The 25,197-nt window shown below is 35.6% G+C and overlaps 1 protein-coding gene across 6 annotated transcripts in view; it reads right to left on the bottom strand.

Moving 5' to 3' along the window:
* SNCA (synuclein alpha) overlaps positions 1-24,995 on the bottom strand; it is a 145,033-nt gene extending 120,038 nt beyond the window's left edge. The window contains exons 1-4 of one of the 6 annotated variants that reach the window (XM_025998083.2): positions 24,609-24,995; positions 22,938-23,083; positions 10,124-10,165; positions 2,350-2,492 (exon numbers count right to left, since the gene is read on the bottom strand). In XM_025998083.2, coding sequence (XP_025853868.1) covers positions 2,350-2,492; positions 10,124-10,165; positions 22,938-23,058 — 306 coding nt within the window. In that variant the 5' untranslated portion in view covers positions 23,059-23,083; positions 24,609-24,995. Of the gene's footprint in view, positions 1-2,349; positions 2,493-10,123; positions 10,166-22,937; positions 23,084-23,373; positions 23,430-24,245 lie in introns of those variants that run through there. The other 5 variants (XM_025998085.2, XM_025998084.2, XM_072755658.1 and 2 more) reach the window with 5 other exon arrangements.
* Between the last annotated feature and the right edge of the window lie 202 nt (positions 24,996-25,197).

The raw sequence follows: 25,197 nt of genomic DNA, 5'->3' as shown, positions 1-25,197 counted from the left end.
AAAAAAAAAGCCCAATTTTGTAAGAAATGAAACACTCTCATGCCTTATTTGCAATTTACATAGTATGCCTTAAATAGGGGTAAGAAGGGGTTTGTACATGTTTCCCTGGTTTCTTAATATTCTGAAGCATAGAATTTTTCCAGTTAAATCTGGTTGTCTGTAATTCAGTTTATAAAAAAACAAAAGGAAGGTAGATTTTGACGAAGTGCTTGGGGAAGTAACATAGATGGAAAAGCAGTATGAGCATCTAGTTAATTATAATCAGCCATGTGACCTTGGACTGCTCACTCCCCCTCTGTAGATTCTGTTTTCCTTATCTGTACAATCACAGGATTGGTCTAAATCATGGACTTTGTCTGTTGATGGGCTTTCCAGGTCCCCCTAAGCCTTTATTGTGTGTATTCCTGAGAAGAATCCATTGTTTCTATTAGACTGTCAGAAGCAGTTGGGACATTAAACAAGCTAATTGCCTCTGTACTAATGCCTGAGGTCCCTCCTAATTTTGAAATGTAATAAAGCTATAAATATAATTTATAAAGTCAGATGGAAAATAGAAATTTGTATGATTATTAGCACAGGTAATAAGAGCATATCTATACAAAGGAATACTACTATCATTAACCATACACTTAAGTGTTAGCTGAAGAACTACACTAGAAGCCCAGCTCAGATTTTCCATAACTAGCATCAATTGCCCAGATGATATAAATACATATGATAAATCTCTATATGTCCCAGATTTTTAGTACTGCCTTTTTATAAATCAATGTTTTAATGATCCATCAAGGCAGGCCTGCCACATAGAATTACATGGGGTAGAAACAATCTAGAGTAGTTTGCTGGCAAATAAAGCTACTTTCTTATAGTATTCAAAATATTTCTTACAAAACCATTTCAATTATAACTTTCAGATAAATAGTCACAGTTGCTATGCAATGCATGTAATTATTAGACACAGAAATAAAAGTCACTCTGCTTATACACTTATTCCTTCTTAATAAATATTTCTAATTATCAGAAAAAAAATATTTCTAATTATCTACCATGTGTCAGGTACTCTTCTAGACACGTGAAATATCAGTGAACAAAGATATATTCCACCTTCCTGGGGTTTATATTTTAGTAGGGTGCAAATAAAATAATAAACAACATATGTAAAAAGTAAGTTGGGGCACCTGGCTGGCTCAACTGTTAAGTGCCCAACTCTTGATTTTAGCTTAGGTCATTGATCTCAGGGCTCAGTGGGAAGTCTGCTTGAGATTCTCTCTCCTCCCTCTGCCCCACCCCCATGCACAAGCATTCTCTCTCTCTCTCTCTCTCTCCCTCTCTCTCATAAATAAATAAATAAAATCTTTTTTAAAAAAATAAGATATTTATGACTCTTTAAGGCGATACATGCTTCAATGTAAATGGAAAAAGTAAAGAGTAGGGAGATAGGGTACACAAGAGGTGAGGAGAGTGTTTTCAATCTCAAATAGGTTAGAGTAGACCTCACTGAAAAGGTGTCATTTAACACAGATCTGAGGAGATGAAGGAGTGAACCAAGTATAGAACCTTGGGGAGGAATTTTCCAGATAGGGGAAGGAGCCAGGACAAGGGAGTACTCAATTTGTACAAGGAATAACAAGGAGGTCATGGTGCCAGGGAAACAGCAAAAATCTGTGCTGCTGTGGTCACAACATTTATGAAATCTCATCTTCCAGCTGACACCTCATTTTCTATAACTTACCTGTTTAAAATGACAGTCATGATATTTTTTGAATAATCTTACTAGAGTCTCATATTTGTCAATAAATGCAGTCAAATTTCTTTGGAGAATTTAAAAATCACCCCAAAACCATGATCTCTGATTGGTATACAATTTGACTCTCAGTCTCCACAAACATATATTTGCAAATGAACTGCTATGTTATAAGCAAAAGTGCCATTTAATAAGAGATGATGTCATTATAAAGAAATCAAATGAAAGATCTTCAATTTGACAATTTATCAGTTGGGCACAAAGCATTTGTTATATTCCAACAAAGAGAGATTGCAAGATTCATAGCTATGCTGAAAGTACCCATTCTTTCTGAAATGTCACTGTTCTTTGGATATTTATTACATTGTTCATTTCATTAACTGTATTCCAGAAAATGAAACAATCATGATTACTGTACAATTTTCATGGCATTTATCTGGGTTAATACCTCCAAAAAGAATACCCACATAAAAGTAGTCCTTTTTTTTTTATGAGAAGAGAGTCAATAAGCCCACCCTAAGCATCTTATTCTTGCCTAATGCCTTCCATGAAAATGCACTGTGATCCTGAGACTTTAAAAATATAACATAAAATGTATGCAACCATACCTTGCCCAACTGATCCTTTTTGCCAAAGCCAGTAGCAGCTGCGATGCTCCCTGCTCCCTCCACCGTCTTTTGTGCTACTGCTGTCACCCCTGTCACCACGGCCTCACCAACATTTGTCACTTGCTCTTTGGTCTTCTCAGCCACTGGGATAAATCCAGAACAACAGATTAAGGGACAATGGAACAACAGGGACTTAAAATAATTTCACTTCCACTAGCTGTCAACTTTTAAAGACCTGTATTTGCACATATTATAAACAACTGAAGTGTCAGAAGAAATAAAAGCCTCAGAGATTTTTAAGTGAGTATCATTTAGACAAACATTAAATCTTCGCTAAGATATGTTGCTGTAATCATGCAGATATTAACACGTGCTTCAAGTGTAATGACCACAAATTTAGAGCCTTTGAGCAATTGATGTTTAGTTAACATATTATTAAGGAAAGTTTAGGGAAAGGCAATGATGACAAGTACAGCTATTGTAGTATCAGGTATTTATTTCTTTATTTCATTTTCTTTTTTTCTTTTCAATGCCAGTTCTTAAATCAGCATATTCATTTTCACCACACCTTCTGAGTCATACAACACATATGTGCTCACATTACCATCAGAAATGAACAATACAGATGACATAATACTATAAGCAGAAAACCTGAAAGACTCTACCAAAAATTAATAGAACTGATAAATTAATTCAGTAAAGTCACAGGATACAAAATCGATCTATAGAAACCTGTTGCATTTCTATACACCAACAATAAAGCAGCAGAAAGAGAAATTAAGATTATCTCATTTACAATTGCACCAAAAATAATAAGGTATGTAGAAATAAACCTAACCAAAGAAGTTGAAGACCTGTACTCTGACAACTATAAAAACATTGATGAAAGAAATTGAAGGCAACACAAAGAAATGGAAAGACATTCCATGCTTATGGATTAAAAAAAAAATATTGTTAAAATGTCTATACTACCCAAAGCAATCTACACATTTGATGCAATTCTTATCAAAATACCAACAGGAATTTTAACAGAACTAGAGCAAACAATTCTAAAATTTGAAAGAGACTCCAAATAGCTAAAGCAACCTTGAAAAGAAAAAGCATAACTGGAAGTATCACAACTCTGGACTTCAAGTTATATTACAAAGCTAAAGTGATCAAAACAGTATGGTATTGACACAAAAAGAGCCATTTAGATCAATGGAACAGAAGAGAAAGCCAAGAAATAAACCCACAATTATATGGTCAATTAATCTTTGACATAGGAGGAAAAAATATGCAATGAAAAAAAGTCCTTTAAACAAATGGCAATGTGAAAACTGGACAGCAACATACAAAAAAAAAAAAAAATAGACCACTTTCTTTCACCATACATAAAAACAAACCCAAAGTGGATTAAGGACCTATGCTCAAGACCTGAAACCATAAAAATCTTAGAAGAGAGCAAAGGCAGTATTTTCTCTGACACTGATCATAGCAGCATCTTTCTAGATATGTCTCCTGAGGCAAGGGAAACAAAAGGAAAAATAAACTATTGGGACTACATCAAAATAGAAAGCTTCTGCACGGCAAAGGAAACACTCAACAAAACTAAAGGCAACTACTAAATAGGAGAAGATGTTTACAAATGACTTAACTGATAAATGGTTAGTATCCAAAATCTATAAAGAACTTATCAAGCTCAATACCCAAAAAACAAGCCAGTTAAGAAATGGGCACAAGACATAAATAGACATTTTCCCAAAGAAGACATCCAGATGGCCAACAGACACATGAAAAGATGCTCAACATCACTTATCAGGGAAATGCAAATCAAAACCGCAAGGAGGTATTACCTCACACATCTCAGAATGGCTAAAATCAAAATAACAAGACAAGGATGTAGAGAAAAAAGAACTCTCCTGCACTGTTGGTAAGATTGCAAACTTGTACTGCCACTGTGGAAAACAGTATGAAAGTTCCTCAAAAAATTAAATATAGTACTACCCTAAGATCCACTACTGGGTATTTACCCAAAGAATAAGAAAATACTGATTCAAAGGGATATATGTACCCCTATGTTCATTGCAGCATTATTTACAATAATTAAGATATGCAAGCAGTCCAAGTGTCCATTTATTGATGAATGGATAAAGAAGATGTAATTTATATCTATATAAATCGATATATCTATCAATCTATCTATAGATTTTAATCAATCTCTCTCTATATATAGATATCTATATAGATAGATATCTATAGATAGATATAGATATAGATATAGATACATAGATATATAGACATATAAATATAATGGAATATTATTCAGCCATAACAATGTTGCCATTTGCAACAACATGGATTGAGCTAGAGAATATAATGCTAAGTGAAATAAGACAGTCAGAGAAAGACAAATACATGATTTCACCCATATGTGGAATTTATTTATTTATCACATGTGCAATTTAAGAAACAAAACAAATGAACAAAGGAAAAGAAAAGAGAGAGAAAGACAAATGAAGAAACAGACTCTCAATTATAGAGAACAAACTGGTGGTTATCGGGAGGGAAGGGTTCAATGTGATAGGGGTCAAAAAGTGCACTTGTGATGAGCACCAGGTGATGCACAGAATTATTGAATCATTATATTGTATACCTGAAACTAATATAACACTCTATGCTTACTAACTGGAATTAAAATTAAAGAACTTAAAAAGCCAAAAAAAATGAACAATAGAGTAAGGGATGGTTATAAAGAAATTTTAATCCTTTTATCAAATTTCAAGTGGTTGAGGCAGGGTTTTTAATAAAAAGATTGATTTTTGAACAATATAAATGGTAAAAAAAAAAAAGAGCTAGACATTAAGTATGAAAATGATCATACTTAATATTCATAAAACAATTTTTTTCATAAAACAATATACAATTTTTTTCATAAAGCAATATACAATATGGTGATTCAGTAGATTTTTAAAAATAAGTTAAAAATTTAGAGAAGACAGTATAAATAGTCTGGGATTACATTTGGAAGAAGATTTAATCTCATATCAAAAATTCTCCAAGACCATATGATATAATTACTGAATTAATCTTTCTATAATTACCTCCATGCAATTGCCAAATAAAGGAAACTCCAATGAAAAAAAGGTTTGTTTCAATTAAATGAAGAGTTCTATGAAAAAACAGATGAGCTTCTGCTCTTAATCTCAATGTCAATAGAGAAATAAAACAGCTTCTATTCATCTAAACCTTATAACATTCATACTCAAAAAGCCTGCATCATGCATCTCTTATGTTCATCTACATAATATTATCCTCTTTTCTTTTTGTCTCACAAACTCTTTTTCTGCCTTTTTCCCAGATTTCAGGATTTGGGGATTTGGAATGATATTTTTCTTCAGGCTCCCTCCTAAGCAAATCGAGACATCTTTTTTGTTGTTGTTGTTATGCTTTATGCTTGCATACATCCTCTGCAGATAAAGCCCAGCCTGAGGAACTAACTAGATGAGCTGCACTGTCAGCTGTTAAATTGGCAAATGTTATATGCTAGTCATATGATAATTGAATAGATTGCGTGTCACCCATTGGAGAAGGCCAATGACTGAGTAATGCGGACAAGACAACCGAGTTTCAAAGAGCAGGTTATGGAAGTAAGGTAGTCTGTAAGAACAGATGCTTACTCTTCAATTCTGGGCAATGTAGGGGAGCTGAAGTGACCCTAGATTCTAAAATCAGGAAGTCACCAGAAGGTATTGCTTGATATTTGCCTTTTGCCACTTCTGGGGATATGGTTGATGTCTCCTAACAAGTTATGGTTATTCCAAATGCAAAGTTCAATTTAAATGCCAGTGAGAAGTTATTTCATGTTTTTAAACATTTCCAGAATGTTGATCCTTTAAAAATAGTGAATTATGGGCTTTAACTTGTCATTTTTTTTCTTTTCCAAGAACATGAATAGAAAATTTTGCTTGAAAAATGAACATTTTCTTGTTAGATGATCTCAAAGACAAGAATAAATTTTGATCTTTTTACAGACTCATGATTTTTCTACAAGCCACAAAAAGTTATTTCTATATATCTAGACCATTCTTTGTATATTTATACACATTAATTTATTGTAATGCACGTAAACTTCACAGTAAAATGCACTTTTTCCTTTAATATAACTTCATCAGATTTTATCATTGTAAAAGCAAGCAAATTAGTTACCTTACAAAATGACAGAGTGTACATGTAGCGATAATAGATATGATTTAAAATATATCTGTAGGACTTGATTTATCTAGTGGATTATCCAGTTACCTTGAGCCCCTATTCCCCACTGTTAAGCCCTTTTACACTGTTTCTAATAAATGATATTCATTTTTAAGGAAAAAGACCTCATACCTAGGATCAAAGGCGATACTTTCCTTCCAACTAATTGATAGCATAATATTTTATGTTTTACCCTAAATGTGCCAGTTTTCCCAATTTCATTCATCTAGCTCCATCTGGCCAGAAGCTTCAATCCTTCTCAGATACCTCCCTATCTGTTTGCCTAGCAAATTCAAGCTGTTATTATAACCCACCTCAACTGTCAAATTCCATATTAAAAACCTTCCTCCCAACAAGTGTCCTGTTCATCCTTCTGTGATCTCAGAAAATTTTAGATATATCTCTGCTATTGAACTCTTTGCATTGTGCCAGAATTATTCATTTTCCAATGGGCCTCTCCACCACCACCAGTCTACTTGAAGTCCATTAAAATCAGAGATCCTGTTATTTTTCTTTATAGTATTTCACAGCAAATACTCAATAAATGATTATGAATGCATTAAAAAGAAATTTTGTGTACTCTGTAATTTATTCATTATCTTCAATAATTAGATTTAATTTGACTAACTCAAAAATGAAATCTCAGAAAGAAAATGAGGCACCAACTTTTCAAATAGTTACAGTAACTCTAACCTTTCATATTAAGCACAATCATAAAGTTAAGAAGATCTAGCTTTGAGTTGTACAAATTATATATCTGAGGAAAATAAATTTATATTATAAAACATTTTGATATGGAAATTTAAATTATAATATGTTGAAATTAGTTGTGTTCATTATCATGTAACAAATTTCTGTTTATAAGAATCAAAACTTTCAGAAAATCTCCAATAATTGGAATTTCTTTATACCATACTTTCATGAGGAAAAAAAATTAAGATTTTATCAACATCTATTTTTTAAAGTGTCTTCAAAGACATGTCATTCAGTAGATCCAAATAAATACATTCTCATATTTTTCCATAACATAATGCATTAAATTGACAACTGCAACAATATTGAACTGAGATCAAATAGCTAGGGTGTAAGGTAGAGTTTTTTAGATTTTATCATGAGATTATCTAACTCGGAGAATTTATTTTTCTTGGAATTTTTTAGGTAGAAAACTCTTGGCCTAACTAAGTTTACTGAAGTCTATTATTTCTGCAAAAATAAGAAATGGGATGAATCTTGAGGAAATTTTTCTTTTAACATTAGCTGATGATGTTGTATACTATATAATAGTTTCTCACTTCCCTGCTTTAAGAGTATTTACAATAATAACATTTATTTAGCACTTATGTTATGCAGCCCTAAGAAACATTTTAGACCAGGTATGGTAACCACTTCCTCTCTTCTCCCTAACCATTGAGGTAATTATCTTAAATTCATTTACCTTATACTTAGACTTTGGAATTTTATATTAAATAATCCTACTCATTACCTGATATGGGAAAAGGATGGTATTAATCGCAGATTTATCCCACTGCATTTCTCATAGTCAGACTACTTAGGACATTTTCAATATTTTTCTATTGTCAGAGTAGTTGAGGGCTTTACAATGGCTATAAATATGACCCACATCAAAATCATCATGGCCTTGTTGCTTAGTAGCATTTTCCATAGTGTTCTCTGGAACACTGGCTCATTCAATCCTAGTAACTATTGATAAAAGGTCAAATAAATTTGAAAGGCCCTGAATTAAACTAAATTATGAAAATTTCTTTACTGTGGAATATCTCAGATTCTTCAATATGCTAAAGAAGGCATGATATGCAAAGTTCCTCAATATTATAAAACCAGGGAAACATAAAGTAGCAGTCTACTTAATGTTTTTCAGAAAACAAACTGCTGCCTTATTGTACAAACTTCAGTAGTGTGCATACACATGTGCACAGACACACACACACACACACACACACACAAACTCATATTCACTTTGTGTCATTCTGGAGAAGAGGAAAATTCCAGCTTTGTTGGTTACCCTTGCAGCTCATGTCCATAGCCTCCATTTGATGATATTATTAGTTATATTCTTTACTTTTTACCACAGACTCTAAATCTGGCCACATGCTTATCTACTTTGTAAACCACATGGATTCTTCAGCTATCAAATGGAACACTTTTAATCTAGCTAGGCTCTTCAGATACTACAGTCTCCAACTGTCTGCTACCCAGGTCTTATTAAAATCATGCTTAATAAATCATATTTATAGATGGTCCCAAGAAGTCAACACAGTTCATTTACTTGCCTAGTTCTGGGCATTACATATTGATTGGATTGCAACAGAGCAAAAGCAAGCAGCATATGTTAATGTAGCTTCTAACAGAACCTTTCAAAAGGTTCTATTTTAATTTTGTGCCCTCATTTATTATCAAAAGCATATATAAAATAGTCATATGAAATATCTTTCTCCACTAGCTGTAAAAATGTTATTCAAATAGAAACACCTATAAAGTGATGATAAATAACACCTACATAATTCACACCACTTGATTTCATTACTCTAGGTATTTGTGTACATTAAATTTCTTTATTCTTTTACAGATAAAGAAACTAAATCACAAAAAGATTATGAATCTTACAGAAAATCACAAAGCTCATAAGTGGTAAGCAGAAATTTGAACCAAGGAAGTCTGGCTCCAGTGTCATGGTATCAACCACAATACTGTATTAATACTCTCATTTGATTTTCCCCATTTCCATTTTATAATTCAGTAATAGGAACATGGTAATTTTCTGAGACACTATTACGTTTACTGCTTTCTGATCATGTGAATTATATTTCTGATTATATATCCTGTTTTACCACATCTGTCAGGCAGTTTGGAATACATACAAGATGAAACTGAATCATGGCAAGTCTGTGGGCTCTTAAGATTATGAAATTTCGGTTCTACTTTCATTTTTCTATCTGTCTCTATCATTCTCCTCATCATCATCACCACCATAATTTTCATCATTTTTGATACTAATTTATTTTATTATTATACACCTATTCAAATTCTTGGTAAAATTATGCCAAATAGAGATAAATACAATAAATACTTCATTGATTACTTCAAGGGTGCTTCCCAAAATGTTTTCTGAATCATCAAGGAAGCGTTATACTGAGTATAGTTTAATGTCAAAATGTTTTATTATACTCTACAGGAAATTTGACATTAATCCTTAGAAAACTGGCAATACTTATATGTAATTTATCATAGCAGTTTGCCAAAACATAATATTTCAGAGTATATATGATACTACCATAAATTAAACATATCTGGTCAATTCAGAGCAATCATTCTTGACAGCGGAATATATTGTTTTATTTATCAGTAATAACTATTTACTTATCTAAACATATTTAATAAAGAATTAAAGTTAAACAAAGTTGGTAGTCCCTTGTAATGCTTCTCTACAAACACAGTGACTACTTACAATTACACTCTGAATAATTAATGTTTACTAGATATTTTTAATATCATTCTTGGATATAAGTCCCATGGAGCTTACCTGTTGTCACACCATGAACCACTCCTTCCTTGGTTTTGGAGCCTATAAAGACAAATTCAAAACATAAACGTAAGTCTCCAACTGGCCTTATATTGCTGATTAGTTTGTTTTAAATACAACAAATAAATAAATAAATAAATAAATAAATAAATAAATAAATAAAAAGAGGGCGGCCCCGGTGGCTCAGCAGTTTAGCGCCACCTTCAGCCCGGGGTGTGATCCTGGAGTCCCGGGATCAAGTCCCACATCAGGCTCCCTGCATGGAGCCTGCTTCTCCCTCTGCCTGTGTCTCTGCCTCTCTCTCTCTCTCTCTCTCTCTGTCTCTCTCTGTGCCTCTCATGAATAAATAAATAAAATCTTTAATAAAAAATAAAAATAAAAAAATAAAGGTCTCAATCTTTAGAAGCTCTTATAGAAAAATAGCCTTGGCGGGGGGGGGGGGGGGGAATCTAAAACCAGGAATTCCAGTAATCATACAACAAATAGAAGAAAGCAAAACTACCAGGAGGTTCTCTCCAATTAAATTTTTAACCCACAATGATGTCTTATTTTTTTAAGCCTTTAATTCATTAGTTAACAGGATGATAGTAGTTCCAGGTGTGTAATGTAGTATTTCAGCATTTCCATATGTTGCCAGTGCTCATCAGGACAAGTGCCCTCCATAATTCCCATCATCTATTTCAACCATCCCCCTGAATCCTCCCCTCTGAACCATCAGTTTATTCTCTATAGTTAAGAGTCTATTCCTTGGGACACCCCGGTGGCTCAGCAGTTAAGATCTGCCTCTGGCTCAAGGCATGATCCCCAGGTCCCACATCGGGCTTCCTGCATGGAGCCTGCTTCTCTCTCTGCCTATGTCTCTGCCTCTCTCTCATGGTCTCTCTCATGAATAAATAAATAAAATCTTTGAGGAAAAATGAGTCTTTTCCTTGATTTCTCTCTCTCTCTCCCTCTTTCTCTCTTTTTGCTCATTTGTTCCATTTCTTAGATTCCGTATATGGGGTAAAATCATGATATTTATCTTTCCATTATTGACATATTTCATTTAGCATTGTACTCTCTAGCTCCATCCATGTCATTGCTAATGGCAAGATTTCGTTCTTTTTTATGGCTGAACAATATTCCATTAAATACATATGCCACATCTTTTTTATCCATTCATCTATCAATGGACCCTGGGGCAGCCTCCATATCTTGGCTATTATAGATAATACTGCTATAAACATTGGGGTGCATGTATCCCTCTGGTTTAGTGTTTTTGTATTCTTTGGGTAAATACTCAGTGGTGCAATTACTGGATCATAGGATAGATCTATTTTTAACTTTTTTTGAGGGACCTCCATACTGTTTTTCAGTGGCTGCACCTTACAATGATGAGTTTTTGTCCCCTGTGTCCCTATTCACATATCAACTTACAGAGGTAAAAAAAAAAAGGTGAGATAACACTGGGGCTGGGTGGGAAGATGATCTTGGGTTCAGAACTATAAAAGGTATACTAAAGTACAGGACAACAGAGAGATTAGTCAACCCATGAAACTGAAGCAGAAGAGAAGGAAAAGAAGAAATTAAGATTCATTGAACAAGTATTACGTAAAAGGCATTTTAACCTCATTTATTTCTTGGTTACAATCTATTTAATGCAGGTGAATTATGCCCACTTTATATATGAAGAAATTGCAAATCAAAGTTAAATGATTTGCCTAAAGTCATACAGGGAATAACTGGCTCTAAATACTTTGATATTAAGGGCTATATGACCCTAAACCTATATTCTTTCCACTGAGCCAAGCAAACCTTTAGGAGGAATACAGCTTTTATACAAACAGTTCATTAATATTTATTTATTAAAACTAAGTTTATTTTATTCATGAGCTCTCTAATGTTGGACTTTTCAGTGTAAGTCACACCAGTTTTTTTGTTTTTGTTTTTGTTTTTTGAGAGGGAGAGAGACACATCTGGGGAGAGGGGTAAAGGGAGAGGGAAAGAGAGAATCTTAAGCAAACTCCATGCCCAGAGCAGAGCCCAAAGTGGGCTCTCTACATGACCCTGAGATCATGACCCTAAGATCATGACCTGAGCTAAAATCAAGAGTCATATGCTTAATCAACTGAGCCACCCAGGTGCCTTTACACCAGTTTTTTTTTTTTTAAGATTTTATTTATGAGAGAGAGAGAGAGAGAGAGAGAGAGCCAGAGACACAGGAAGAAGGAGAAGCAGGCTCCATGCAGGGAACCCAACGTGGGACTCGATCCCCAGTCTCTAGGATCACACCCTGGGCTGAAGGCAGCACTAAACCACTGAGCCACCTGGGCTGCCCTACATCAGTTTTTTAATAAAATTTTGGGGGAGAAAATAACACTGGATTGGAGATTTATTTGAAAACTACCCTGTAAATCAAATAATATATTTCTATCAGACATAGGAGAATATAAGGAGATGAGGGCATAAACCTGAGAAATGACTTAAATCCATATTTGGAGATTAAACTAGGTATTAACCCTTACTTTAAAAGAGCACTATTTTGAAAGGTCTTCCTAGGTATGTTAAAATTAACAGTAAACACTTTAAAACACAGAAAAAAAAAGCATAAGGGAATCTCAGATTCCCTATCAATAAGATGACTACATACAATTGATTAAATATTCTCTAAGAACCAGGCCTTTAAACTGGAGAGTGCAGCAGAATCAGTCAGGTGGGAGCACTGGTTGAAATGCTGAATCTTGTGTCAGGGCATCAAATATTCAGAATATATCAGGTACTGATATTTGCATTTTTTAACAACCCTCATGATCTAATTCTAATAATTCATGGATCAAATTTATAAAACATTGGTCTAATAGAGTTTCAATTTCCAAATTTTAGAAGCACATATCTATGATTTCAATAATATGATCAATGAGATGACCAAAATGAATATACAGGACCATGTTGAAAACATTCACTAAATATTTTTATGAAAATATATAACTAAGGCATTAAGTGAAATTTGGATGCATCATATTTAAATTTACATTTTAACTAAACAGTCTGGAAAAGTATCTATGTTTAATAAAGCAATTTAAATATAGTTAAGAAGTTTCAATTTGAATATATCTTAATATATCTAATGAAACACCTAATATATCTAAGGACCTCTGATAAAAATAAAACATAAACTATAGCAATGTAGTTAAGAATATGGGTTTTGTCCAGAAACAAACCCACACTTACATGGTTAATTAACCTACAATGAAGGAGGCAAGAATATACAATGGGGAAAACAGTTTCTTCAATAAGTAGTGATGAGTGGGATCCCTGGGTGGCTCAGCGGTTTAGCACCTGCCTTTGGCCCAGGGTGCGATCCTGGAGTCCTGGGATCGAGTCCCGTGTCAGGCTCCCTGCATGGAGCCTGATTCTCCCTCTGCCTGTGTCTCTGCCTCTCTCTGTCTGTGTCTATCATGAATAAATAAATAAAATCTTAAAAAAATAAGTAGTGATGAGAAAACTAGACAGCTACATGCAAAAGAGTGAAACTGAATGACTTTCTTACAGCATATGCAAAAATTAACTCAAACTGGATTAAAAACCTAAGTGTCAGACCTGAAGCCATAAAGCTCCTAAAAGAAATATAAGCAGTAATCTCTTGGACATTGACCTTAGCAACATATATATGTATATACCTCCTCAGGAAAGGGAAATAAAAGCAAAAATAAACTATCAGAACTACACCAAAATAAAAAGCTTTTTCACAGCAAAGGAACCCATCAACAAAACGAAAAGGCAACCTTAATGAATGGGAAAGAATATTTGCAAATGATATATTTGATAAGAGGTTAATATCCAAAACATAAAAAGAACTCATACAATTCAACACCAAAAAAACAACAAATAATCCAATTTAAAGTGGGTAGAGAACCTGAATAGTCATTTTTTTCCAAAGAAGATATATAGCCAACAGAAACATGAAAAGATGCTTAACATTACTAATCATCACACAAGTGCAAATCAAAACCACAATGAAATATAACTTCACACCAGTCAGACTGGCGAATATCAAAAAGAAAGAATGAAGAGTTGGAAAGGATGTGGAGAAAAGGAAACCTTCATGCACTGTTGGTGGGAATGTAAAATGGTGTAACCACTTTGAAAAATAGTATGGAAGTTCTTCAAAAAATTAAAAATAGAAATACCATATGATCCAGTAATTCTACTATTGAATATTTACCTGAATAAAATGAAAACAGCTAATTCAAAAAGACATATGCATCCTTATGCTTACTGCACCTTATAGCCATTTATGAAAACAGCATAAATGACATAAATGTTCATTGATAGATGATTGGATAAAACATACACACACACACACATTGGAATAGTACTCGGCCATATAAAAGATTGAGATCTTGTCATTTGCGACATGAATGGACAATAGAAGGTATTATGTTAAGTGAAGTAAGTTAGATAGAAAAAGGTAAGTACCACACAATTTCACATATATGTGGAATGTAAAAAATAAAACAAACAAAAACTGAAAAAAAGCCTAGAAATATAAAAACAGAGAATGGTGGTTGCCAGATTGGAGGTGGGTAGGGGATGGGTGAAACAGGTGAAGAGGATTAAGTACAACCTTTCAATTATAAAATAAATAAGTCACAGAGATGCATATTACAACATAGGGAATATACTCAATAATACTGTAATAACATTAATATATTTTTAAAGATTTTATTTATTCAAAAGAGAAAGTGAGAGAGAGAGCATATACAAAAGCAGGGGAGAGGCAAAGGGAGAGGAAGAAGTAGGCTCCCCACTGAGTAGGGACCTCCGTCCCCCCCACCCCCACCCACATACACACACACCATGGAGCTTGACATGGAGCTCAATCCCAGAACCATGGGGTCATGACCTGAGCTAATGGCAGACACTTAACTCACAGAGATTCCCCTGTAATAACATTATATGGTAACAGATGGCTACTTACACTTACTGTGGTGAGCACTGGATATTGTATAGAATTGTCAAATCACTATTACAACTGAGGCTAATATAATATTGTGTGTTAAATATATTTCAATATTAAAAACTAAAGTTAAATTTTTAAAATATAGATTTTGAATTTAGATTTCCTGGATTTAAATCTTTACTTCACCACATAATAACCAAATATACATCATTCAGTCAACATGAAAATCAAGGAAATAATACACATAAAGATTTTATTTATTTTTTTTTCACATAAAGATTTTAAAACAGTGATTAGTACATATCAAATAGTAAGAAATAATCATTCTTCACATATAATATTTGTAAAGGGATTTGCAGTTTAAAATAGAACAAATAATTATAAATTCATATAAATTAAGTTGTGTGCTTGTTAAATACATAAAAGGATACAGGATAACAGTTTATATATCCAGTACAATGTGTCAATGTGCTCATGTTTGTATATGTGCATACTTTGCAATTGATGTTCAGTTTGCATAGTATTATGGGATTGTAAAGTGACCATGCACAGGCTGAAGTGAGTCTATAAAAAGTGATCTTAAATATCAATGAAGTAAATAACAATTAATTGGTAGTAAAAATTACAATTATCCCATGACCTTTCAACTTTTTTGTAGAAACATTAAAAATTCTTTTACTTATTTTAAATTGATAGGTAAATGAAAAACTAGTAAAATTAATATCTACTTAGTATATCAATTTAAGATTGAGAATTATTGTGAATTATTGTATTTTATTTATTTGAAAAAATAATTATTGAGAATTATTGTGTTTTATTTATTTGAAAAAAACTTATCAAGATTAGTGTGGTCTTCTTGTCATTGTATAACTTCATTATATGGCATGAGCATCTTTCCTAAGCCCTAGAGATCTGTATAATCTTTTGTAAGTTTGGATCAATTTCCAAAATGTTACCCTTTGCATTGTTTCACCTCATGCTCTACCTCTGATAGTTCCTTTCATGTGAGGTACTTTTGCAGCAGCACTTCCTCTGAAACATCTTCAATTTATTCATCACAACTTTTTTCATTTTACTTCAGCTTGAATAAGTTCCTCTGGCTACAAATCTAGAGTCACCTGAACAGTAGTAGTGTTACCATTCCCCAGATCAGCTATTTGTTGTATAAATAAAACACTTTTTGATTCAAATTTTACTTCCAGCATTTTCATTTCATTTCTTTGAGGTACTTTCATCCTTTTTGGCCAATTTTCTTGTTTAGTTATGCAATTTTTTAAAATATTACCCGAGTTTATCACTGGGCTACAAGGAAGCAACACAACCAAAGGCCTTGCTGCCTGTGCAAGCTGAGTAGTGGATGTGAAATGATCAATCAGTGACAAACTGAAAAAAGTGATGTAATTTGATCAAGGATTATAATGAGTTTCTGTTATTTATATAGCAATCTGTGGGCTGAAGAGCTAGGAGCAAAAGTTGTATGAACAGGAATTTGAACTGGGATATGAAGGACTGGTATTCAACTAACTGTTGTAAACTGAAATTCTTCTCTACTGGAACTATGCAAGGTGAGAACAGCTTGTATTTAAGAGAATGCTACTTATTACTATTCATCTACCACTTCTTGTACCCCATATTTTTAAAAATGACTATTTGAAAGAAATGTTTAACAGTTGGTTTGTGGTCTTTCCTCTGAATAATACCTCAGAATTGGACATTGGGCTAAATCATAGAATGTATCCTGATTCAAAGATAAATGAAGGCCTTAATGAAGTTGCTTCATATCAAACTAATTACCTGTTATTTGCCATCAGTTGTTTATTAGTATTTATAATTAGTAATTAACATGTAATTGATGAATAATCTATAATTGAAAACATATACCTACAAAGTAGATACCAAGTGGCTATGTGATTAGTAAACTGAAGAGAGACCAGAGCTAACAGCTTCCAAGAGCCAAGGTGGCCACAACTCTCATCTTTTCTCTCATGACTTTCTTTCATGACATGGCACAGAGTGGAGAAGGTCTAAACAAATGCCTAGGAGTTGCAAGAACTCACAGTAATACTATACTATAATCATCATCAACTATATTGCTGCTTTGCATGTTATGCTGACTTTGTCAACTTGATGCAGGTGAACCATATTGTGATTTGAGAGCTTGATATTAATCCATACTCTTGACTATTGCCGCTTACTGAGCAAAGTAGCACAGAGAGCATTTTGAATATAATTTTCTCACCTTTACTGTTATAATAGTTGGCATTATATAAAGAAAACTAAATTTTTTTGCTTCTTAATTTGACTCTAAATTTATAAATTTCTGGGGGCGCCTGAGTGGTGCAGTCAGCTGAGCATTCAACTCTTGGTTCAAGCTCAGCTGGTGATCTCAGAGTCATGAGATCAAGCCCCGTGTGGGGCTCCACACTGAACAAATCGCTTATTTGATAATATTAATCATTGCTCCTATATATAAAAGTGTGTTCTATAAAAACCTCAGCAAAATAATAACAAATCAAATCCAACAATGTATAAAAAGAATTATACTTCACAACCAAGTGGAATTCATGCCAGGTGTGTAAAGTTGGCTCATTTTTCAAACATTAATTAAGGTAATCCATCACATTCACAGGATAAAAAAGACAAATCACATGATCATATCAATAGATGCAGAAAAAGCATTTAACAAAATGCAGCATCTATTTGTGGTAAAAATGTCTGGTAAACTAGGAATAGAGGGGAACTTCCTCAACTTGATTAAGAATATTTCCACACAAAAAAGAATATTTACAAAAAAACTATAGATAAATTAATATTTCATAGCAAGAAACTGGAGTTTTCCTATTAAGACCAGGAACAAGGCAAGCATCATACTGGAAATCCTAGCCAATGCAATAAGGGAAATAAGAGGTATACAGATTGGGAAAGAAGAAATAAAATGGTCTTCATTCACAGATGACTTGATATAGAAAATCCTAAAGAACCAACAATGACCAAAAAAACCCTAATTATTGTAAGACTGTAGGATACAAGGTTAATAAACACAAGTCAATCACTTTCATATATACCAGCAATGAACAAATGGAATTTAAAATTTAAATCACAATACAATTTATATTTTCATCAAAAAATAAAATACTTAGGTGTACATTTAACAGAATAAATACAAGGTCTATATGAGGGGAACTACAAAGCTCTGAAGAACAAAAGCAGAAAACTAAATTAAAGGTATTTTGTATTCATGGATGAGAAGATTCAATACTGCCAAAATCTCAGTTCCTTTTAACTTGATCTATATAGTTCAATGCAATCCTAATCAAAATCTCACAAGTTATTTTGTAGATATCAACAAACAGATTCTAAAGTGTATGTGGAGAAGCAAAAGGCCCCAAATAGCCATGATAATATTGAAATATAAAATCATAAGTCTGACAGTACTTGCCTTTTAGACTTACTGTCAAGCTATAGTAATCAAGACAGTGAAATAATTGCAAGAGAATAGACAATAAACCAATGGAACAGAATAAAGAACCTAGAAATGGAACCACATAAATATAGTCAACTGACTTTTGGCAAAGGAGCAAAAGTAATACAATAAAGCAAAGACAATCTTTTGACAAATGGTGCTGGAACAACTGGATATCCACATGCAAGAAGAAAGAAAAAAAAAAAAACAAGAAACAGGAGAAGGAGAAGAATTTAGATAACAACGTTTCACACACACACACACAAAAAAAAACACAAGAGGGATCATAGGCTTAAATGTAAAATACAAGACTCTAAAACTCCTAGAATAACACAGGAGAAAACCTACATGACCTGGTATGGCAATGACTTTTAGATATAACACCAAAAGCACAATCCATGAAATAAAGAATCAATAAGCTGAACTTCTTTAAAATTAAAACTTTCTGCTCCATGAAAGGAAGTGTTGAGAGTGAGAAAGGCTACAAGAAAAATATTTGCAGAATATATGTCTGGAAAGGAACTATTATCCAAAATATACAGAGGACTCTCAACAATAAGAAAACAAATAACCAGGTAAAAGACAGGCCAAAGATCTTACCAGATAGCTCACCAAAGAAGATATATAGATAACAAATAAGATGCTCCACATCATATGTCATCTGGGAAATGTTAAATTAAAACTATCAAATACCACAACACACCTACCTGTTAGAATGATCAAAATCTAGAATTTTCAAACACCAAATGCTGACAAGGATGTGAAGCAACAAGGTCTGTTATTCTTTATTGATGGGATACAAAATGGTCCAACAACTTTGGAAGATAGTTTGTCAGTTCCTTATTTTTTTAAAAGATTTTATTTATTTATTCATGAGAGACACACACACACAGAGAGAGAGAGAGAGAGAGAGAGGCAGAGACACAGGCAGAGGGAGAAGCAGGCTCCATGCAGGGAGCCTGATGTGGAACTCGATCCCGGGACTCCAGGATCACGCCCTGGGCTGAAGGCAGGCGCTAAACTGCTGAGCCACCCAGGGATCCCCTGTTTGTCAGTTCCTTATAAAAGTAAACATATCCTTACGATATGATCTAACAATAGTGATCCTTGGTATTTACCCAAAGGAGTTGAAAGCTTATGTCCATTCAGAAACCTGCATGTGGATATTTATAGCAGTTTTATTCACAATTACTAAAACTTGGAAGAAACCAAGATGTCTCTCAGGAGGTGAATAGATGACTGTGATACATCCAAACAATGGAATTAGTATTTAGTGCTAAAAAAAAAAAAAAAAAGAGCTATCAAACCATGAAAAGACCCGGAAGAGCCTGAAGTGGATATTTTTAGGTGAAAGAACCCAACCTTAAAACTCTACATACTTTATGATTCTAGGTATATGACATTCTGGAAATGGTAAAATAATGGAGACAGAAAAAATGATCAGTGGTTGCCAGGGGTTGGTGGAGGGAAATGAATAAGTGATGCCTAATTTTAGGACACTAAAAATATATGATACTATAATGATGGATACTTCATTATACATTTGTCCAAATGCAAAGAATATATACCATGAAGAGTGAACCTTAAAGTAAACTGTGGGTTTTAGGTGATTGCGATGTGTCAATGTAAGTTCATTAATTTTAATAAATGAACCATTCTGGGGGTAACAAATGTAGATCATGGGGGAGGCCATGCATGTTTGGGGGCACGAGGTACATGAGAAACTTCTGTTATTTGCCTCTCAATTTTGCTGTGAACCTAAACTGCTACAAAAAATAAAGTCTAGTTTTCTTAAAGTGTGCTTTATTATTCATGTGTTCTGTTTTGCAAGAAAGTGTTATGACATCCTCACAAAAACTCTGCAAGATAGTTGCATTTATCTAAATCATATTTTTACAAATGAGGGAAGTAAAGCTCATAGGTGGTAAGTAACTTTTATGGTATTCTAAAGGTAATAAATGATATAGTCTGGACTAGAATGTAGGTTTGTGTGAGTGACATCAAGTCCATGTTCTCTCTATTTTTCTCGGAGTCCACAAACTGCTGGCTATGGGCCAAATCAACCCATTACCTGTTTCAGTAAGGTTTTATTGGAACACAGGTTATTTAATTGGAACACATTATTATCTATGGCTGCTTTCCTACCACAACAGTAGAGTTGATTAATTTGACACAGAGACCTTGTAGCCTAAAATATTTACTGCCTAGCACTTTACAGAAAAAGTCTATCAAATCCTGATCTATATATTGTGTCTTCCCATGGTCAGTTTTCATCCTAAATCCTGTGTTTGAGTTTAAATTTTAACTATCCTTCAGAACACAACCAACAAATAATTTATAGAATGCACTGTGTTAAATACCATGTTATATATTGAAGATTATTTAAAAATACATGTGACATGTAAACAATTACTTACAATTTTACATAAGAACATAATTAATCTCAAAAAATCATTATATTTGTCCAAACTCATAATTGACAATGAAAACCAAAAGTTTTCCAAATAATAAAACCTATTCATTATCTAGAAAACAGCAATGTATTAATATTAAATAGTTTCTGGACTCACTACAAACTAATGGAGTAAATATTAGCATCCTAAAATTTTTTTAAGTTATTAAATTATAAAGTAACTGAAATCAAAGAACAGTTGCAAGCACATGCTTGCACAACTTAGAAAACTGAGGACAAGTATAAAGATATTGATTATCTGTGCATCGCTGATTCAGTATTCCAAATTCTATCTAAAAAGATAGAATTCACACTTTACAAAAACATTTGAAACTAACTCATCATTTTTTCCATTTGTAACATTCTTTAATTCAAGGATTTTCTGAAAATATATTTTAAGAGAATGAATAATTTAACTGAAGATTTGTATCAAACTCAGCCAATAAAGTCTACTAGCAATGAAAAAAATAAGAGAGGAGAGGCGTCCATAAAAATGATTCCAAGTGTAACTCTTTTTCAATGTATACATGTTGAAGAGACAACACAGTGGTATTTCACCGACAGACATAAGTATAGCACCTTATACCATCCAATACGTCTATCCTCCACATTACTGCACATCCTGCTGTTATAGCTGCTACCAGAGAATGTGCAAGAGCTCAGAGCAGCCAAAGAGAAAGAGGAGAGGCAGAATGGGCAAAAGTAAGTGTGTGCATACGTCCCTGTGGATGAGTGTTTGTGTATGTATGTGTCTATTCCTTCCCCCAAAGACTCTGAAGTGATTTGCAAAAATAACACCCAACCTAACACAGTTCAAGACATGAAAAAAGAGTCAGGATCTGTGTGAATATTACAAAGTGTCAACTTAGGAACAAAAAGAAATGATAAGCATCAATCTAGTTACTTTGTATGTATGTTATTTAATAAGTGAATTATAGGGCAGCCAAGGTGCCTCAGTGGTTTAGTGCCAGCGGTTTAGCACCTGCCTTCTGCCCAGGGCCTAATCCTGGAGACCTGGGATCAAGTTCCACACTGGGCTTCCTGCATGGAGCTTGCTTCTCCCTCTGCCTCTCCTTCTCCGTGTCTCTCATGAATAAATAAATAAATAAAATCTTTAAAAAAAAACAAGTGAATTATACATATAAATGTCTCTGAGATATTAGCAGCAACCTTCAAGCGCTTTTTTGATCAATTAGTCTTCAGTTCACCAAACGCTCACAAGGATGAACTCTACCAAAGACTGTTCTGTACTTTCCTTTTTAGGGCCACAGTAGGCCTCTTTTTACATATCCTAAGGCCATATCAAAAAGTCTTAGTTTAAAACATGAATACACTAAAATTTACTGATATTAGTCATGATGGATTAAAAAACAGAGGCCTATGAGTGATTTTGATTCTCAAAAATATTCTTTTTTCTCAAAAAAATTTTTTAAAGAATTTATTTTTTTTATTAATGAGAGACACAGAGAGAGGCAGAGACATAGACAGAGGCAGAGAGAGAAGCAGGCTCCATACAGGGAGCCTGATGTGGGACTCAATCCTGGGTCTCCAGGATCACGCCCTGGGCCAAAGGCAGGTGCTTAACATTAACAGCTGAGCCACCCGGGCATCCCATCTTTTTTTTTTTTTTTCAAAAATATTCTTAATTACCTTTTGAGACTGAGTTTTTAAAACTTTTTCCTAATTATAGTCTCTTATGCACAGAACTATTCATTTAAAAAGTCCTAAGTATTACTGAAAAATTAAATATTCTGAAAACACAAAAAGTTATCCTCACTTTTTATTATTAGCTCAAATGCTCACATTAACCTACCTACAGTCCTCTGACTCGGTTTCTCTTTTTGACAAGTGATGATGCAAAAATGAATCAAGCAAGAAATACCAGCATTTAGAGCATTAATCATCCTAATCCACCAGTCATAAACAAATATCAAGATGACATATGGGGCTTACCTACCTACATAGAGGACACCCTCTTTTGTCTTTCCTGCTGCTTCTGCCACACCCTGTTTGGTTTTTTCAGCAGCAGCCACGACTCCCTCCTTGGCCTTTGAAAGTCCTTTCATGAATACATCCATGGCTAATGAATTCGTTTACACCACACTAGAGAACATAAAATACAATTTCAATGAGAACTTTTGGGTGGAATAAAATAAAATTAGAATCACCCAAGATAAAAACCACTGAAAGGTCAGTACAACCCAAAAGTGTGAGACTCTTTTTATTTATACTCTTATTCAACCCCTGGGGGGATGGGCAACACTTTTTTTTTTTTTTTTTTTTTTTTTTTTTTAGCTTCTGCATTAAAAATTTAGCACCCCTCATCCATCTTGGCTAGTAAAAATCTAGCTGCCTAAACATGGATTGGGATGAATTATCTCAGTTGTCCTTACTGTATTTTCGAAGTGTAGTTACATGAAAAGATGGGCCCCTCTTTCAACTTCCTAGAGTCCAAACGATGAGCAGGTGAGTCAGAAGTTCGTATAAAAAAATGACAGGAAAAGAAAGGGAGCTGGAGGCATGGGGTCAGGGACAATCTTAAAATGAATCCCACAAGAAGGCTAAGTGGTTGATAACCAAGAGGGGAGGGAAGAGAACTACTCGCTCTGGGTGGGGCTCAACCTGAGGCCCACAGGGAGCCTATTGGCGCCCGCCCCAGTGCACCCCGCCAGCCACCCCCACCCCCACCCCACCCCCAGCGACCCACTGGGAGCGGGCGCCGGGGCGCCTCGGGGAGCCGTCTCCCGACCCGCGCCAGCCGCCCGAGGGGGGAGTCCTCCGCGCGCGCGAGTTCGCGCCCCGCCCGGCGCCGCACCTGTTAACCCCTTACCACCTGTTGACTTGCCCTCCCTGCACTTCCAGGTAATTACTGCCAAACACAGCTTGATTCCTCCACCGAGGAAACTGGGGGGTGGGGGGCGGACTGGGGGATTTAAGGTACAAGAGGAATAAAAGTTGGCCGCTCACGCTCCATCGAGCATCCTCCCGCTCCCCAAGGGAAAAGCGTTTCCCAGGAAGCAGCGCAACCTCTCAGCCTTTGGAGCCGGGCACAGCGGAATATGGGATGCCCGGGGAAAGCCAGGGCAACTTACTTTCCTCAAGCTCCTGAAGAATAAGCACCAACCTCCGAGAGACTTGGCTCAGCGGGTCCTCATTGCAGCAACGACCTCCCCCCCCCCCCACCCCCAGAAGTGCACGACCCGGTCCTCCCGGGTTTCCCCCAGGATCGCCAAAGCTGCCCGTTTTGAGATCCTTAGGTACTTACCTGGGTCCCTCCGATCCTCACAACTACAATTCCTCTCAACCAACCCCCTCACAAAAAAAAAAAAAAAAAAAATCCCAAATATTATTTAAATATTAAGAGGGAGAATAAGAAGCGCACAGGAAGGGAGGAGGCGGCACCAGGAGAGGGATGGTCCCCGAGGAGGCTGCTGTCAGCAAAACCCGGTGACGAGAGGCTGGGGGCGTGGGAGGCAAACCCACGAACCTGTCGTCGAATTGCCACTCCCCGTCCCCCGCACGACTGGGTCGGAGAGAAAGAGACAGGGCGGGAGGGAGGGCGGGAGAGCGCGCGCAGGATGCTAAGGGCCAGGCTCGGTCCTCGGGTCGCCCTAGAGCCAGCACACACCTCAGCCCCACGCTGCCGCGCTCGGTCTCACCCCCTCTCTTGGGTCCCCTGCAAGTCGTCGTGGTCTTCCTCCTCTTCCTCTTTCTCCTCCTTCTCCTCGGCTCACCGCCCCCGCAGCTGATTTGTCAGCGCCTCTCCCCGCCCCTCTCCCGGCGCTCGCTGCTCTCCCAGCCGCGTGCACTTCGCTCCCGTCCTCGGGTGCGGATGGGGGCGGGGGCGGGCTGCACCTCCAAGTCTCGGGTGCGGATGGGCACGGGGGCCAGGTGTTCCGCGCTTCCCCTCAAGTTCGGGACCCAGGGGGCCCTTGGGGCGATCTGGAGCCGACAGGCTTAGGCTGCTGTTTCTCCCTCGTTCCCATCCCCCCCCTTGGCCGTCTCCGCCCTTCCCTCTGCTTCCTCCCGGGACCCCCTGGCGGGAGCCACCCTGGCGGCGGGGAGGTCTGGGGGATCCATCGTCCTACGAGGCGGGTGAAGGAGGCCGGCGGCCAGGAACGGTGCTCAGCCACCACTTCCAGGAGCAGGTTTCCCTCGGATCGCTGAAATTTTGACGAACACAATGTTAAGGATGCTTTTGCTCAAATGTCACCCAG

Source organism: Vulpes vulpes, chromosome 4 (genome assembly GCF_048418805.1).
Source record: "Vulpes vulpes isolate BD-2025 chromosome 4, VulVul3, whole genome shotgun sequence".
NCBI classification, from domain to species: Eukaryota; Metazoa; Chordata; class Mammalia; order Carnivora; family Canidae; genus Vulpes; species Vulpes vulpes.
Note: the sequence above shows the minus strand (reverse complement) of the source record. Positions and strands in the feature narration are given on the sequence as shown.